General features: G+C 28.4%; 1 protein-coding gene across 2 annotated transcripts in view; it reads left to right on the top strand.

Moving 5' to 3' along the window:
• The window catches only part of LOC107450867 (uncharacterized), a 37,616-nt gene that overhangs the window by 8,145 nt on the left and 11,020 nt on the right, over nucleotides 1-18,451 (top strand). Inside the window, exons 2-3 of one of the 2 annotated variants that reach the window (XM_016066789.5) lie at nucleotides 336-736; nucleotides 2,243-2,391. In XM_016066789.5, coding sequence (XP_015922275.3) covers nucleotides 336-736; nucleotides 2,243-2,391 — 550 coding nt within the window. The remainder of the gene's footprint in view (nucleotides 1-335; nucleotides 737-2,242; nucleotides 2,392-18,451) is intronic. The other variant, XM_016066790.4, reaches the window with a different exon arrangement.

Raw genomic sequence — 18,451 nt, 5'->3', positions numbered from 1 at the left:
CCGTGCAGTTTTGATTAAAAAAAAGAAAAAAAAGAAATAGGAATATTTTTGTGCTCAAATAATATAAAATAATAATGGCGTTAAAAATACAAACGAACGTCTCAGTAACTGTTTGTCTTTTTTCACTTCGTCTTTTACTTTTTTTTCTCATTTGTCTGTCTTTTATTTTTGTCCTTACGGAATAATGAAGAGAAAAAATCTACGTCTCTACACTATTAGTAATATCTATTTATAGTACCTTGCCTTCCTGACTTGTACGGACGTTGTCTATACGTTATTTTCGCTTAATTCTCTTCGAATTTTAAACTTTAAAGAATGTCATTTTCTTCTTTCAGAAGAAGATGAACATTGCAACCGAACAGTCGACATTTACCAATCCGTTTCCAGCCCACCTGTCACCGATGAAAACCGCAACAAACCCCTACACTGTACGTACCGAATCCGTGTACGTCCGGCCAGAAACGATTGGGTCGTCTTCGTGCGATTCATCAGAATGAGGGTTGGTGAGCCAAGTGAAGATCGACATCGCTGCCTAGGAGGTTACATCCAAATCATCGACGGTTACAGGGATTCGAATCATACCAACAAAGAAGAACCCGGATATTATTGTGGAGAAATTGATTCACCAAAAACTTTTGTGTCTGAAACACCTCATGTGAAAATTGTCCTACATGTAGACAGCTATGGCCATGACACATTTTTACAGTTCGATGCAAATGTGGAGCAGCAACAAGAGGTACATTTAATGGATTAAAAACAATTAGTATTAGCATAATCAATGTTTTTATTTTCCGTAAATTATTTCGACGAATGTAAAAGATATTGTTGTAATTTCAGAACACTTTGAATACGAGTATGTATCAAGTTGAGTCTTGTTACATAGGGTGATTAAACTATCTTATTTACTTATCAAACATAATTTTTTATCAAACATAATTTCGAATATCTATTTACTCATCTGACGTTTCCATCTAGACAAGTAAGTGCATAGATGTCGAAGGATATAAATCAAAAGCTTTTATTTTTGTAAATAAGACTCTTCTTTTAAACTATTCTATTGACTTAATTTTGTTTTATTGACTTTAAGAAATTAGCACAAGAAATAACTTGTCTAGAGTGCAACGTTGGGCAAGTAAATAGGTTGAAGTTAAAAAAGAGAAAAATTAAATTTTAAAAAATATGCTTTTTTATACAGGAAGAATTAATAAACTTTAAACAATCAGTTCAATTGAGCTGAGATTGGTTTTGTTCAATTTGGAGAAATAAAATACGTTAAGAGCAACGCCTAATTCTACTAAGAAACAATGTTTTAGTTTCTCTTCTGAAATAGAACCCATTTTAACTATAACATTGGAAAAATACTTTTTTGTCGTAATTAAACAAAAAATTGATCTTGTAAAATTCGTGTTTGGGAATTTTAAAACTAAAATTAGTTTTGACCCAAAGTTACAGGGTTTCTTTTAAAGTGACATTTTCAATCTATTTTTTGTATAAATATACAAGTCTAAAAACGTTATATATAACAGGGATACGGGTAAATGTTGTGACATACCTCTAGAAGAAATAGGATCATCAGGATTAGAAAAAAAATTGCATAGGAACCAACGCCTTGAAATGGCGCCATACGGGGCTAGGGACGCTTCCCCTATTAGGAATACAAATCCCCTATTAGGAAATCATACGAAAAGAAAAAGTTCAAAGTGGAAAATTAGCTTTGCTTCTGAAGCTACAGACTTTTTTAAGTGACATTTTTAATCTATTTTGTAGAAATAATCTAGCTCAAAAATGTTATATACATCAAGAAGTCACGTAACTGTTGCGACAAGATTCATGGGGATTAAACTTTTCTTTGAACCGATGCCCAAAAATGTCGTTGAACGCAGTTAGAGGCGCTTCCTTATTATGTCTTGTTCAAAACCACACGAAGAAACAGTTCATAATAGGAAAGTGTCTTCAGCAGTATATGACAACATTTCCGGGCACGGATATCTGTGCACTTTTAATTCTGTTGATGCGCCCTAACTATTCAAAAAGTTTGTCGCAACATTTACGCGAACCTCTGTTATATGCAACGCTTTTAAACTTGCACATTTCCACAAAAAACATGACTAAATAATTCTTTGGGTGAGTTTAAAATCAAATTTTTCTTTTGTTTAAATAATTATAATTACACTCTTGAGATTTTAAAATATCAACTTTAATTCATTCTTATTTGCACTTATTTATACCATCCTCTTTTTAGGTTCATGCTCGTTATGGTCAATATGCGCAGCTATACCCACACAGACGTGGAACTCCAGTTCCTGGAACATACTGCGATAGATCCTTCCACGGTTGCGCCCCGACACGCTGCTTTGTGCAATCTCCAGGATTTCCGGGCATATATCCAAGGTATTTTTCATTAAAAAAATTGCACAACAACATCTTCCGTAAATATCACCGTTCATATATATTTTTGAAATCCTCATAAAGAATTGAAGACCATAAAGTTTGCACATTGGAGGTAACTAATATTAGGTGGACCGGATGGTAATGTCGTTTTGGTGCATTTGATATTTGTTATCAAGATTTTATTTTTAATAAATAATGTAATATTTATTAAAAATAAAATATTTTTAATAATTAATAAATAACCTCTCAATTCCAGATAGAAAAAGAATCGCAATGAATTGGAGAAAAAAAGGGAATTAGTTTTTAAGACTAACGATTTAATGCGCCAAAACGACATTACTTTCCGGTCCACCTAATATTTAAGCAAGGAAAAAGAAAAATTCTCCAAACTCTGACAAATCACAGTTGAGAATGACGGCTGTAATAAACGGTAAATCCTGTTTTGATTGCGGGAAAAACATATTAATATATTAAAACATATAATATATTAATAGAAACACCTTTAATCTTCTCCCTGCAATTAAGCCTAGTTTGGTGTTTATTACAAACTGTTTGGGAGTAAGAAACATCAAAAATCTGATTGATTGCGGAAGGAAAAAGAGAAAAGTTGAAAGATGATTATTATAAACTTATGTTTCTCCTGGCAATCAAACCTGTTTTTGTTATATAACACCCACCTTCCTCAACTATGAATCTTCTGAGCTCGTTTGTGTGTTTTTTCCTCTATTAAGTATCAACCATAATAGTGATTGTTATCTTAATTTTTGATAAAAATTTCAAAACTTTATATAAAGACCGGTTTTTACGAAACATCCTATATGTCTCAAAATCTAGATTTCAAACAAAATATTCTCAAATATTTAAAAATATTTTCTTAAGTTCTTAATCTAGTTCATACTTTCAATTGCGTGAGGAATGAAATAAAGTTATTTAGAGCAGTAGTAATTCGAAAAAAGTAAAACAAAATGGTATAAGGACACTCACACATTAACAATGATTATTGGATCCAAACATTATTATTAATAACTTGGATTTCAAATAAAATCTTCTTGTTTACTTTACTATACTCGTTTATTTTACTGTACTCGTTTATTTTTTCTATTCTCATTTACTTTACTAAATACTATAAGGACTGTACTATAACATGGTACATGCGATGTCGATTTATTAGATTTACAGTGTGTAGGGGAGAGTGGGGTCAATTGTAACATTTTTACTTAACTATTTTTAACTAACAAAAAATCCAATATATTATTAGTATTAATTGACAGACGAGTAAAGTTGACTATTCTCTACTAGGAAAAAAAATACCTTTTTTTAAGTGTTATTTTATTAGTTATTAACAATTTTTGACAGTCGTGCACTTGTTACAATTGTCCCCACTTACGGGGTCAATTGTAACAGTTCATAAACTCAACTAAAACATAGTTATTTATTCATATTATAATAGCTGTGGTATATTTTTTTATTGATCAAAATAGTAGTGATATTTTAGGAGTAAAAATAATAATGAGCAGAGACCTAAAAGGTTAAACTTTAAGGAGTTAAAAATTTTAATTTATGCTGTGAAAGGTGACAAATTAAATAATGCACATGCAACATAATATAAATGATATAGGAAATTATTGGTGGCTCTTAAAGAGTTAAGTAATGGTTTGTAAACATAAGATTATTTATTTTCAGCTGTTACAATCGTCCCTTTACTTATTGTCACAATCGTCCCCAAGACGCCATTGCAGCACCATTTATTAAAAACAATGCTAGTTAGTTAACAAAACTAATCTTTTTTTTTGAAATGTTAATTAAGGTGCCCACTTACATATTCGGTTAATAATTTTTACTTGTTTAAACTAAATTACTTTGCTACAATATAATATTCTGATACCAAAAAAAGTACTTACGTAGCGTGAAAATATCTTTTGTGATGTAACTCTTTCAAAAGTACATAAAAATGGTTGCCAGCAGGGGTGTAACATGTAAACTTATTAAATACACCTTGTGCGCCACCTAGGTACCAAATCTAGAATCCGACACTCGAAGTTTTTGCTCTGTTACAGTCGTACCCTGTTACAATTGACCCCACTCTCCCCTATACATTTAAAATTTAAGAATGGGATTGTCCGCAGGTTAAAGTACAGAATTTAATCACGACATTATAAAATTAGTAAGATGCACATCATGCCTTCAAAATTTTCAAAGATGATTTCCAGAGATGTCTCACAATTTCGAATTTACGTTTAGAAATTCGTTCGTAAACTTCTCCTAAATTTCTAAAGGCTCTGAAGAATATTTCCATAATATAATCTCAAAATGTCCGGAAAAGTATAAAACATTTTGAATTTTTTAATTTAGTTGTAAGCATGCATGGCAGTACTTTCACTTTCGTTACTTGTACCGCCGGTACAAGTAAAAAGTACGTACTTTTACTTGTACTTCGTTACTTTTTAAATTTAGTACTTTTACTTGTACTTTCGTTACTTTTTAGGGAAAAAGTACAAGTATTTGTAACGGAAATGTCGAATGAAATAGTTACTTTTTTCTAAAACTCGGTAAGCTTTCTAAAAAAAAATTAAATTAAAAAAAAAATTTATATTTTTTCAATTTATAAAATTAATGTGCAATATATATGCATTCACAACCAACTTCGTGTTTAAATACCTTGACCTCCCTAGGAGCTCTTATTCAGCGTGGCTAAGCACGTTCTGAGAAATTTTCGCATCAGACTCAGTGACACCACTTTCGAAATGCAATTATTTTGCAAAATGAATTAAAATATTAATTGGCAAGTTATTTCCATTCATTTTCGAGTTTTATGCATTTATTTAATACATTTTAAATTAAAAAATGTTGGATTTTGTAATTACGTTTTTTAATTTTCTTTTTGAACTCACTAATAATACATTTTTGTCTTAATACATTTTTTACTAAAAGCATTTTTACCTAGTAAATTTTTTACTAAAATTATGTTTATGCCCGACCTTGTCAAACAACGCCCAGTCAAATCTCTAAGAACTTCAGAACTATTTGTGCTATTGAAAACTATTATAATTACTCTTTTAACTCTTGAAAACTCGAAGGTATTAATTTAGCCGCTGATACTAAAATTCGTTTACAAATTTTAATTATTCCGTTAGGCTGAAATGTTCAGAAAATGATTTTCTCGCATGACTTCAGCATTAGCCATTGTTGCAAATAAAACTGTAGACTGGTTTCAACTTATCTGCACATTCAATTATTTTTTACTAGCACAAAGATCACAAAGCTATCTGAAACCTCGTGTTTGCTTTGTTTATGTTTGTGCTTTTAAAAAGCGTTTCTATAGAGTAAAACAATTTTAAATCAATGGTAATTTAAATAAATTAAAATTATATTTGATTTTAAAATTATATTATACGATTATATTATAAAATTATATTATAATATTCTTCCGAATTTAAAAATAAATTAATGTCCATAACTTTCAAAATTAAAAAAAATTAAATAAATAACAACAATTTTGCAAAAACATTAATGAACATAAGAATATTATTCAATAAAATTTTAGGTTGCTTTGAATTTCCGATTTCCTAGAAATGTACTTTTAAATCGTTACTTTTTTTGTTTAGTACTTGTAATTTTACTTGTACTTTTTACTCGTTACTTTTTACTTTTTACTCGTAACTTTTTACTCGTTACTTTTTTTAAAAATACTTGCCCTTTTACCCGTTACTTTTTAAAAGTAACGTTGCCATGTATGGTTGTAAATGCAATGTTATTTAGTTGCAGATTTCATTTTAGTTAAAAAATAGTATGTTTCTGTACATAGATCATCCAAATCTAATCAGAAAAGAATATCTATGAGTTAAAATAACTTTTAAATTTATTTTAATCTACGAGTTAAAATAATTCTTAAAATTGCCGTTAATATAATTTGTCTGTAGTTAATATGCGCTACTGTAACTGTGAGTTGTTTTGGTTTTATAATAAATAAAATACTGAGACACTCATTTTTCGGAAAGCCATGAACTCAACTTAGTCAAATTGAACAAAACTTAACAACAATTTTTTTTAATTGTTCAATATTAATATTGAATGAATACCTGTTCTCCGTACAAAGTGAAAAAATTTAACTATCAATAAATCAATTCTGAACAACACTACGAAATCATGCACAAAATTGGAAGACATATACCAACACAATGGGATACCTGCAAGTGACGTCGAGTGGGTATCTCGATTCTGATTGGTTGTTGAAACGTGACATTTGTTTACGTATAACAACTGTTATTTCCATTATACTTCAAGTAAGACAAGCCCATCAAGTATCATTTCTCTTAAGTGACGCTTTCTATATTCTTTCGCAAAGATTTCAATTTTTTCACTTTATATTTCTTACTTCTTGGGGGGGGGGGCTAATATTTAACCAATAACATTCATTAAACCAGTATCATAACAAACTGATTAACTGATATTTTATGCTTATCATTAAATTAATTAGTTTTTAAATTAAAAAAATTAATGAATTTATAAATTAAAAAAAATATATAAATTCATAAATTTAAAAAATTATTAAATTTATAAATTAAAAGAATTATGAATTTATAATTTAAAATAATTAATAAATTCATGAATTACAAAAAATAATTAAATTAAAATTTAATAAATTTTAATTATAAATATAAATATAAATTTAATTATAAATATAAATATAAATTTAATTATAAATATAAATATAAATTTAATTATAAATATAAATATAAATTATAAATATTCAACGTGAAAAATATTTATTATATATAATATAGAAATAACAAAAACTATTCAAGCGCACCATGAAATATGATTCAATAGAGGATACGACACCAACCAACAACCAACCAATTATAAATATAATATACTTTAATGATAAATTTGAATTATAAATTTAATTTTAATTATGAAATTTACTAAAATTTAATAAATTTTACATGCTACTAAATTAATGATTAAGCTTTTGGTAAATAGTTACTAAACTTACTAAACTACTAAACTTAGAAATAAAGCTGTGGGACATTTTTTTTTCAATTATTTTAAATTTTCGAGAATAACTATTTCTTTAAGAATTATTCAATTTCAGCTTCAATGTAAACTCCCAACAGAACAGCTACAATAAAACTTTAGTTTTCCTATTATTTTAACTATAAATTCAAATAACAACGAAAAACTTTTTAATGATCTCATTATTTTTCTGAAATTCTAAAACTGATATAAAGCATTGGTTTTTCAAAAAAAGACATTGATTTAACGTCACCAGTCTGTCTTCTCAGACGATACATGCACCTCAAAATAATAATGATAAAATTTATAATCATTCGCTGAAGTGAAATCCATAATAGTGCCTCTCTGGCGAAAATTTAAAGACTTGGAAATGAAATTAAGCTAAAACTTCCAAAAGTTTTATAATTATACGGCATATTTGATATTCAAACGTTAATTCAATGAATAAGCAACTATTCAGATTTTTGTAATTTGATCTTAATAATCCCTTTACTTCTCTTATAATTAAAAAAAAATGCAAACTTTCAAACTAATAAATATAGTTGAAATATAGTTTGTTTTATTTTAAAAAAATAATTGCATTGTATTGAATAATTTCAGAAACAACGCAGTAGTACTTCTCATAATTAAACCCTTCATAACTATTAATACGATCATCTCGAGATTGGCTTCATTCTATTCAACTTCATCGGAAACAAACATATGTTTAATAGAAGTATGTTAGTTTCCTCCCATATTTTCCACTTTTTATCCTCTAAACCAGTGGTTTCTAACTGGCGGCCCGGGGGCCGCATCCGGCCAGCGAAGTTTTTTTTGTGGCCCGCGAATTAAAGTATATTATTTGTCATTTTTTTGCGGTCGATTTTCGCAAAAAATCTATATGGGTTTAAAATACTTTTCTCGTTAGTAAAAACCTAATTTCTTCGTTTCTGTGAAATTTATCATACCAACGGTGCAAAAAAAATTATTTCTCAGGTTTTGCATCCAAGAAAATATTTATTCAAATACAAAAATAATCGTGTATGTTGCTCTTTTTTTTATTTCATTTTTCTGTATTTTGTGAATATAATTTAGCATGTATGAATCAGAAATTTTCTCGTAGAAATTCTCCAATTTAACTTTTTGAAACCACTCATTTTGGACGAAAATATTTACACACACAATTGTAAATTTTAAATGTAAATATGCATTCTCTGGTGGTTGCAGCAGACAAACCCCAATTTTGTCAGTGAACATTTCGTGTGCTACTATGTAAGTTTTAATACCAACCTTTTTAAAGTTTTATATCTTAACAATTAGATATCTGTTGCACATTAATTGTTTAATACATGGGTGCACATTAAAGTTATTGCAGCCCGAATTTTTTAATATGCCATTAAATATTTTTAAAAATCTACTTCTTATTTTAATTTGTAATTCAGTACTTTTGTTTTGTACAACTTGGTAAAAATCTGACAGTAATATTTAATGTTCCTTCAAACATAAAAGAGTCCTACATAAAATTATGATAAAGTTACAGCCCGTCATTTGATTTGTGTTTTTAATTGTGGCCCCCGGCCTCATGTAAGCTGGAAACCCCTGCTCTAGACAAAACCCAATACGCAAGATCATGCAACTTTTTACCATTTACTTTGAGGTGTATACTTTACAGTTAGCCTCTGCTTCGTTTAGTTCTCTTTTAAATTCTTAAATTTTTGAAAAATTTACTTTCTTAACATCCCTTTTGAGCAAACCACATTTTTTCCAGCTTGTATTTTAAGGTATTTGTTTTATTTTTTTAACTATGCATAATGAGCTATGTCCTATTTTTGAAATGCGCATATCAAGTTATTTCTTAATTCCTATCAAACATTTTCTAAATCTATACACCTCGTGCATATATCTATTTCTTAATTCATTTTCTTTTCAACACATCTTTTCATCTGTAAACATGTTTTTCAAACGCACATTTCACGCAAATTAGTTTTCTTAAACATAATGTTCATCAACGAATTATTAATTAGCCAGTAAGTATTTTGTCAAGTCAAAAAAATAGTTACATTCAATTCAAACATAATGTATTAAATTAGTAATTAGTTAAATTTCACTAAATAAATTAGACGAAATTGTGTTTCGGTAGAGTTACATTGTTTGCTCAGTAATTTGTTATTTTAAGTGTTTCGCTTCGATTTAGATTCAAACGCAATTTTCCTTGAGTCAGGAATGTTTGGGAAAAGTAAAATATTTTTACACTATTCACAATGATTCGATTGTTGCGTTGTTCAAACAATCATTGAATTTTTATAGAGTTAACTAATTTTGAAATAACATTTTCAATTAAAATTGACGGAAAAGTCACAAGACAAACATGCATTGTCATAATACACTAAAGACTTTTATACTTAAGGCTCTGAATATCTAATATAGTTACTCTTTTTAAATTAGTTGAAGTATAATGTTTGTCAGATGATGTATTATTTTATAAACCGGTTTTCTAACTCCATTTATAGGAGCTGAATAAATTTTGAAATTAAATTATTGGAAATAAAGTTGAAAAGAAAATTGATAGAAAAATAAGTAACATAATTATGTTAATTTATTTGGTACTTTTAATGTGAGCAATTCTCTTGTTAGGAAGTTTAGGAAATGTGGTGTTTATGAAAACATTTTTATTATTCAATCAAAAATTCCTTCGAAAAATCTTTTGAGGTTTAGTTTAGAAGGAAGCTTGTGAAAATTACTAATTACGTAAATAACTTCGGAATTTGTTTAGCTAATTTATCTTATTAGTTTCTTTTATCATAACCGCTCTACAGTTTTGATGTACGAGCTTCTATAATCAAATATATAACTGTGTGAATTTGAATCAAACTAAGAAAATAAAAGACTTTGGGGACAAAAATTTAAAAGAAATCGTTGTATGAAAGGTTTTTAGATTAAAAGTAACATTAAAAAGGAAATGAAGAAAAAAAACGCCGATGGTCAGCCAGATCATAACTGAATTGTATTCCATCATCTCTGTTCTACTCAAGGATATTTAACTAATTGCGTTTAATTACAATTAACTTCAAAACTCGAAATACAAATCTGTATTAAAACCAAAATTTCTTTTCACAATAAACTCCAATAATAATTCATATCTTAAAAGCTTAAGCTCAAAAACATCACTAACTGATTGGCTCATACACGGAGAAAAAACCTTCCGGTAAATTTACCGTACTGTATAGTAATGATATTTCTGGTAAAAAAGAACATAGTGCCGACATAAAATACCGATACTTTATAAGGAAATTTGGTCTAGAATTCTTTAAAGTGCACTTCAAAATATGGCTTTAACAAGTAGTCTGTCCGATTTGTAAATTTCATTTTAGATAAACATTTTCGCTGTAACTTCTTGTTCCAAATCACTGTTTCTATAATATTTATGTATTCATCTTCGTTTCGGCATTTAGAATTTTTTCAGTTTACTGTACAAAAATGGCTTCTTTGAAACTACGCGGGGAAAAAAATTCTGGTAAAATTATCACACTATAATGACATTGAACTATACTTTACCGTACTATAACGACTGTACTGTACTGTAATGGCATTTCTGGTTTTAAAAAATTATGTTTAGTAAAGTCTAAGTATTTAAAACATTCATTCCGTAATTTTTTCGTTCTTATGGCAACAGTTTAGCGAAAATTCTAATTTTTAATCTTATAGTTCTTATTATCACTTATTTAAAAAGTACAAACCTGAGAAGCTAATTTAACGGAATAAGTGGTTTTTAGGCCTTACTCTGACGCATCGTGATAAAAATTAAAAAATTTTACGACATTAACCAAATTTTATCACATATTAAAAATCCATATTCTAGTTTTTTTTTGCCAAAATCAATACCAAAGTACCTCGGTAAAAATTACCGAGTTTTTTGGTGTTCCCATCAAGCCAGAAACATGGTAAATTTAACCATATTCTGGTAATTTTGATCATTCTTTTTTTTCTAAGTCAAGGCTTTTCAAAGTTATTCAAAGTTTTTACTACTATAACAGTGCGAAAACGTTATATGTTTGATTAATAATATTACTTTGGAATATTCAATTAACGCTTTTAAGTCTTCATAAACAAAACCAAAGTTTCCATGAAAAAAATCTACTAAATACATTATCTGAACATTTGCAGTTGCAGTTTTAAATGAGAGAAAATTTAGTTTTAATTACACAGCAAAATTTACGGGAAAAACTTAGATATAGTTTAAATATTTTATCAGAAGACAAAACATTAAAAAAAAGATTCTGTCCTAATTTTTGTACAATACCAATGATGGGAAATTGAAGAACCTTTTTCAACTTTATGCTATTAACATTTTGATCATAGTGGCTGGGTGGTGCAGTTGGTTTGTCGTCGGCATTCTGAGTCCAAGTCTGCGAGTTCGATCCCCGGCCCAGACACCGGATTTTCGCCATGCAGAAAATCCTCAGCTGCCATGTCGTATGATTATGCGGCATTTAAGAGATCCCTGGAGTGCCTTATTGACTCTTGGCATTTCCGGCAGAAATAAATTCCTCCTATAGTCCATTCCACCTTAAGTTGGCATTGGAGAGAAAGGTAGGTAGACCGGATTACATGGAAACTGGCTTACTCTTTAAGTCAGTACGGGGATGAGGTAGCAACAAAGGGAGAGAAAGTGGTCAGTATTGGCGTTTAAGAAAGCAAAACGCCGATTTTTATTTTTTTAAAACCAAGAATCGTACTAAAATTTTGTACAGAATACGGAAAAGAGCACGATTTTTTAGAGCATTTCTCATAATTATTATTTTAAGATACTAGTTGTAAGCTGATTTCTTAATTAGTATTTAAAGAGCAGATTTTCTTATTATGATTTTTTAACTAAACGAAACTAATTTTAAACAGAAAAAAATATATATATTTAAAAATATTCTTTTTTGCTAAAATCTAAGTAAAAAAAAAAAAAAAAAAAAAAAAGAAATACATAGATGCGCAAAAATACTATGTTTTAAATATTTATATTCTTATTCTTATTTTTTGTAGATTAATGTACATTAATTTATCCCACATTGGTGATTTGTTGGGGAAGGAAAAGTCAGCATAGGCTGGAAATTATTGATCATGAGAAAGATCATACTTATGTCTTATAATACTTACTGTTTTTTTTTTCTTATTATAATTTTTTAATTAAACGAAACTAATTTTAATTAAAGAAAAATATATTTAAAAAGATTCTTTTTTGATGAAATCTAAGTAAAAAAAAAACGAAATGCATAGATGCGCATAAATACTTTGTTTTAAATATTTATTTTTATATGCTTATTTTTTGTAGATTAATGTACATTAATTTATCCCTCATTGGTGTTTTGTTGGGGAAGAAAAAGTCAACATAGGCAGGAAATCATTGATCATGAAAAATATCATACCTATGTTTTTTTAATATTTACTGTTCTTTTTTTTTTTATAAATAAAAAATTAAAAAAAAAATTTCAGAAAAGTTTTCTTTTTTACTACAAAAATTTTTTTTCCTGAAATATATTTGCTTCTAAGAGACAAAAGAACTTACCTGAAAAAAAATAATTAGTATTATCCATATGGGGGGCGTACTGTTTGTTCGCCCCCCCCCCCCCATGTTTTCAGCTGCCATATCCCACCCTCTTAGACTCAACAGGAACTCTTTGAATAACATGATAACCACCTATCCTGGTGGTTATCATGTTATTCGTTTAATATTTTAACAGTTGACAGTTCCTTCTGCAAACTCTTTGTGGGGTAGCCCTGAATTGAATTCAATCCACAATTTCTCATCAGGCGAAATTCTACTTGGATGGGTAGGCGCATTTCTTCAAAAGAAAATACATATTTTGAAATATCAGAACTTTCCTTTACTTTTCAGGATCTTTGCAGGTGAAAGGAGGCTTAAGAGAAAAATCCCCATAATTTGTTATTTAAGTACAGTAGAATTAGTTAGTCTCGAAATATTTTGTCAGATACTGAAATATCTTAATATTTTCTACATAAGAGAAAGGATTTCTCAGCTTTTTGGGCTTTGTATTTCAAAAGTAATTATTAAAATATTGATTGGTTTAAATTAACCTTTCGATGTTTAAAAAAAATTAATTATTCAAATTTTGCGTCTTTTTTGAAATTATTTCAATTCCTATACATTTTATTAGTTTATAACTAACGGATTAACACTTCTATTATGGAAATTGTATTTCAGATAACATTTAAAAGTCCCTTTAATTGAACAAACTAAAAATCTTAAATTTTTACATTATTTAAGTTCCTATAAAAAGCGAATTGTACTTCAGAACTAAACATGGCGCAAAAGACGCGAGATTTGAATCTTTACAGAGATCGAATAAAGCGAAAACAATTTTTTCTTTTGTCGTAAAAAAATAATAATAAAATCACATGTTGAATTTGCTGCGTTGTTCACACAACACAGCAAATATGCTCAACTGTCATCAGTTTAATAATATTCATCTGTCTATTGGGGTGTTTTTTTTTTTTTCATTTATTCTGAGGGAAAAAATTTTTTCATTAAATATTGTACAGATGAGGTTAATATTCAGAAAATTAAATAATCAAATACAAAAAAAAAAAAAAAAAAAAAAAAAAAAAAAAAAAAACTGCACAAGAGATAGGACACTTAAGCAAAGCCAAGGCGAATGGAAAAGCTGACTGACCAGTGTAGAAACATAGCCAATGAGCCAATTCCTTGTCCTTGAAAGCTAATTCAGCGCCAAACTAAAGCACCTCCTTCTTCTTTGCACATTCGCTTTACTGAGAAGGTATTTATAAGTTAAATACATTTAAACATGAAAAACTTCTAATGAATGTTTCAAGATATACTTTTCTAACTATGCAACATTTATTTATATTTGTACGCGCATTTAAACTGCAATTAATTCCAAAATAGCGAAGAACTACTTTTCAAAGGCGGAGTATTACATTTCCTACCTTTCTCTCCAGTGCCAACTTAAGGTGGAATGGACTATAGTGCACTTTAGCATCCAAATAGAGTCTTGGTGCTGCCATCTAGTGAGTCAGAAGCTAGACGTCCAAATCAACATGACCAACGGTATCTCACCCATTGTGGTGGTCCTGAAAGAGTGGATACCACCTCTGGAGAACGCACTAGGTCTGCTCATCGGCAAGACTGATTGTGCAGCTCATGGGAAATAAAAAAAAGAAGAAAACATTTTGATCATTCCTCTCATCTAACCAGATTTCAGTTATTTACTGTATTTAGCTGCTTTAACATAATTATCAGTTTTTATAAAATTATTTAATAAACAGTGAGCTTATGGGTTACAATATTTCATACTATTTCTTCGTGTTTAATAGAAACTTCGAACATATGTTAGATTAAGGCCGACAACTTAAAGTTTAAGTAGTTAAAATATATTCATTAATGAGTTCATATAATATTATCACTATATATAGTTCGTTATATGTTATTGTTGTTGTTTCCAATCCGAATCCATGAGTCCTTTAGCAAAGTCATACACCAAAATTGTTTGCAAGAGAATGTCCTCTAAGGAAAAATAATCATGAAATTAAAATTTCCCGAAAAATAGTTAAGTCATCCGAAAAAAAAAATTTTTAATACAAAACTTGCATTATTTTTGTTAATGTATTCTGTATGCATTAACTGGATTATTTTAAAAAGCAAATATTAACTAATAAATCATTATTCCTTCTTTTCTTGCAATTAAGTTAATAACTTTTTGATAAAAAAAAATTCCTTAATATTTTGTAACAGATATGCAACAAATATAACTGAAATTCTCGCTTCTTAAAAGCGAAGAAGAATTTCTAAAGGAAACCAGCATTTTATTGATCTTACAAAACTTATTTTTAGTTGGCTGAGCTCTTATTTCTTCGTTTCATCAGATAAAAGTAATTTGCACAAAAGGTTTTTTTTTTCACGTAGAATCCTCCCCTTTAATCAAATCTGTTGTATTGAGTCACGAAAATACTATTATCATTTCTTCCACTAAAACTTATTTAATTTTCTTGCGAAAATATTAATTAATGACTAAGCTTATTTTAATTCAAAAAATATTTCAAAAACGTTTTTCCATTTTAACTAGAAATTTAAATGTTTCTTCTAATTAAACGAAAAAATTAATTAAAGAAAGTTTCGTGCTTTTGGTAAATTTACGTTTAAAAAGTTTACATTTTAGAATTGATTAACAAAAATTTCAAATAAAATCTGAATATTTTTAACTGTTTAAATGAAAATAGACAGAAATTAATTTCATTATTTATTAGGTTAATCTATTCTATTTCATGAAGTTTTAAAAAATATAGACTTTTAAAAAAATTATTTTAAAATAATATTTGGATTCTGCAACACGGGGGAGAAAAATGATGGTAAATTTACCGCACTTGTATGGTAACTCAGATTGTATGGAGTTTAAGAGCAAATAGTTACAACAGAATATTTCGAAGAATTGCAATATTATTACTGTATTGAATCTTTTTTTCTTTCATTAAATCTATTAAAAAAAGGAAAAACAACTATTTCTGAAATTCAAGCTTTTCATTTATCAAACTTAACGTGTGATTTAATTTATTATGGCAAAGAAAGTTTTTCCGAATCTTTCGTTAATCGCGTAAATCAGCGAGTCATACAAAAGTAGTCACCTGAAATTTCAAATACAAAAACATTCTAAATAATAAATAAAGTAATTCTAATTAAAAGTATGCACTGTAAAATAATTATAAAAGGTACAATTTAAGCGTGATAATATTTTAAAATATATTAGGGGGACCGGAAAGTAATATCGTTTCTGTGCATTTGATATTTGTTATCAAGATTTTATTTTTAATCAATAATGTCTTCACCCTCGTTAGCAACAATCTTTCGATGCCGGATCCAAAATGAATCAAAATGGATCGAAAAAAATGAATTGGTTTTTAAGACTCATGATTATTTAATGCGCCGAAACGACATTACTTTCTGGTCCCCCTAATACATATTTAGACATTTTAAGATCGGAAAATTACTGAACTAGGTAATCGATCATAAGTCACAATTTCAAATAAATAAATAAATATAAATATTCATTAGGAAACAATTCAAAACACATGAGTTACTGAAAATAAACAGCCGTGTAAAATTGAAATTTCTTCTAAATAAATAATACAGCTACTTAATTTTCAACACCATATCATCATTATCAGGAACTGGAGATTTTATTAACGTTTTTACCTCTCTTAAAGTTGAAAAGTTTACCTCCTTAAACTACCAACTTTACTTATAATTTTTAAAAAAAAATATTTTTAAACTTTTGACTTATCTTTTTTTTAAAACAACATCATCATTCATTTTGGTAATCTAATCAAATTTCTAATGAACTTCTCTATTTTAGTTCTTTATGATAATAGATAAGTTTCAGCAACTGTAAAAAGAATGCATTAGAATTCTCCAATAAATGAAATGAATATTTATAATGCTTTCCTAGTTAATGGATTAATTATAAGTTTCTAAGTTTTTTTTCTCCTTTCAGAGAAAAGAAAACGCCACTAATATAGTCAAAAATAATACTGTGAGCTCAGGTTAATTTCTTTTCTTTTTGTATTATTTTATGTAAAATTCTAGCATCTTTATTGGAAAATAATATTTCTTCACTAATTAATTTGACTTTATTTCTTTTTGGTTCAAATTATCCTAGAGGATATTCACCTTATAAAATTACTTTTTAATATAAATACTATTCAAAAGTCGTTTTTATTATGAAAAAAAAATTTATATTTCTACATTTTTCAATACATTAGATATTATTCAACAACTTTTAAATAATTTCACACAACTTTACTTTTTAAAGAACCATAAAATTTCGTTCAAGTTCTGAAAAATTAAAACTTGATGGTAGATACAATAGAATAAATACAGATGCATTAATTAATATAAAGATGCAGCAAGGCACTTTTTCATCAGAATATAAATAACGAAAAGATATATAGTTTGTCTAAAGTAAGAACTCCCCTAGCCATTCGTCTGACTATGGTAACGAAGTATAGCTATTTCAAGTAGAGATGTGGGGTCACTGTTTAGGACAGGTTTTGGCTCGGGTTAGCGAGAGAAATTGAATATTTTTCTTCGATCTATTGTGTCAGCCCTAGAGTGAAGAGCTACCCTCCCTGAAATGCACTATTCTGGTTTCCATACCAGCAGACGGCCTCAGACTTTGTGGCGGGGGAATTCTTAGCGTAGACAAACTCAGAGTATTTGATAAAACCTCAAATGAAACAAGTATGTTGGGGAATATGCGGTAAGGCCGGGCAGCTAATATTAGAAGGCCTTTTTGTGCTAAACTGTTCGACCTAGAAACTGTCAGTTATGAACAAGATATTCATTGTTTAGTTGAATACAATATATCATTTAATAAAAGTCATTGATGAACAGTGCTAAAAAACGGACCACCTTGAATAATTTTTGATCTAATGATTTGATCTTCACGTTCCAAGTCTCAAACTCAATGGTTCGAGAGGGTGACCTCAAATATGCTATGCAAACAATATTTTAAGTTACGAAATCAGACACAAAAACGCACTTTCTCTGAATAAACATATTTTTTTCAATGGATTTTGATTTTTGACACCCAAAGTACTGAGGGTAGCCCAAATCTGAGAAATCCGGTCCCCATAGTTTCATGGTTTGTCATAGTTTGTCAATTCACAGTTTGTCCTCTAGAAAACAGAAGTACACAATTCAAGTACCAGATATAAACCCACTACTAGGTCTTACCCCACTCTCCCCAATACAGTTTCTTATAACTTTGAGCACAAAAATAGCACTTTATTTTTGAAAAGCTTTTTTAAATGTAGAATTTGAGAAAAATTTGTCAAATTGCAATACATAAACTTATCTAAATATGTATACGAAAATCAATAAATTAATTTATACAAGAAACAGTAACAAAAAAATAATAGTAAAAAAAGACAATTTCGGAAATTTAGGTAATAAAGTTTAAACGAAAAACTTTTTATGTGTTAGAGACATAGATATCTATTAATGACTATATGCAATTTATTTAATTATAAAAGAAAAAAGCAA

Source organism: Parasteatoda tepidariorum, chromosome 6 (assembly GCF_982258835.1).
Source record: "Parasteatoda tepidariorum strain Cologne lab strain chromosome 6, Ptep-v5.0, whole genome shotgun sequence".
In the NCBI taxonomy this organism is placed as follows: Eukaryota; Metazoa; Arthropoda; class Arachnida; order Araneae; family Theridiidae; genus Parasteatoda; species Parasteatoda tepidariorum.
The sequence above is the reverse complement of the archived record's forward strand: the minus strand, read 5'-3'. Positions and strand labels throughout refer to the sequence as shown.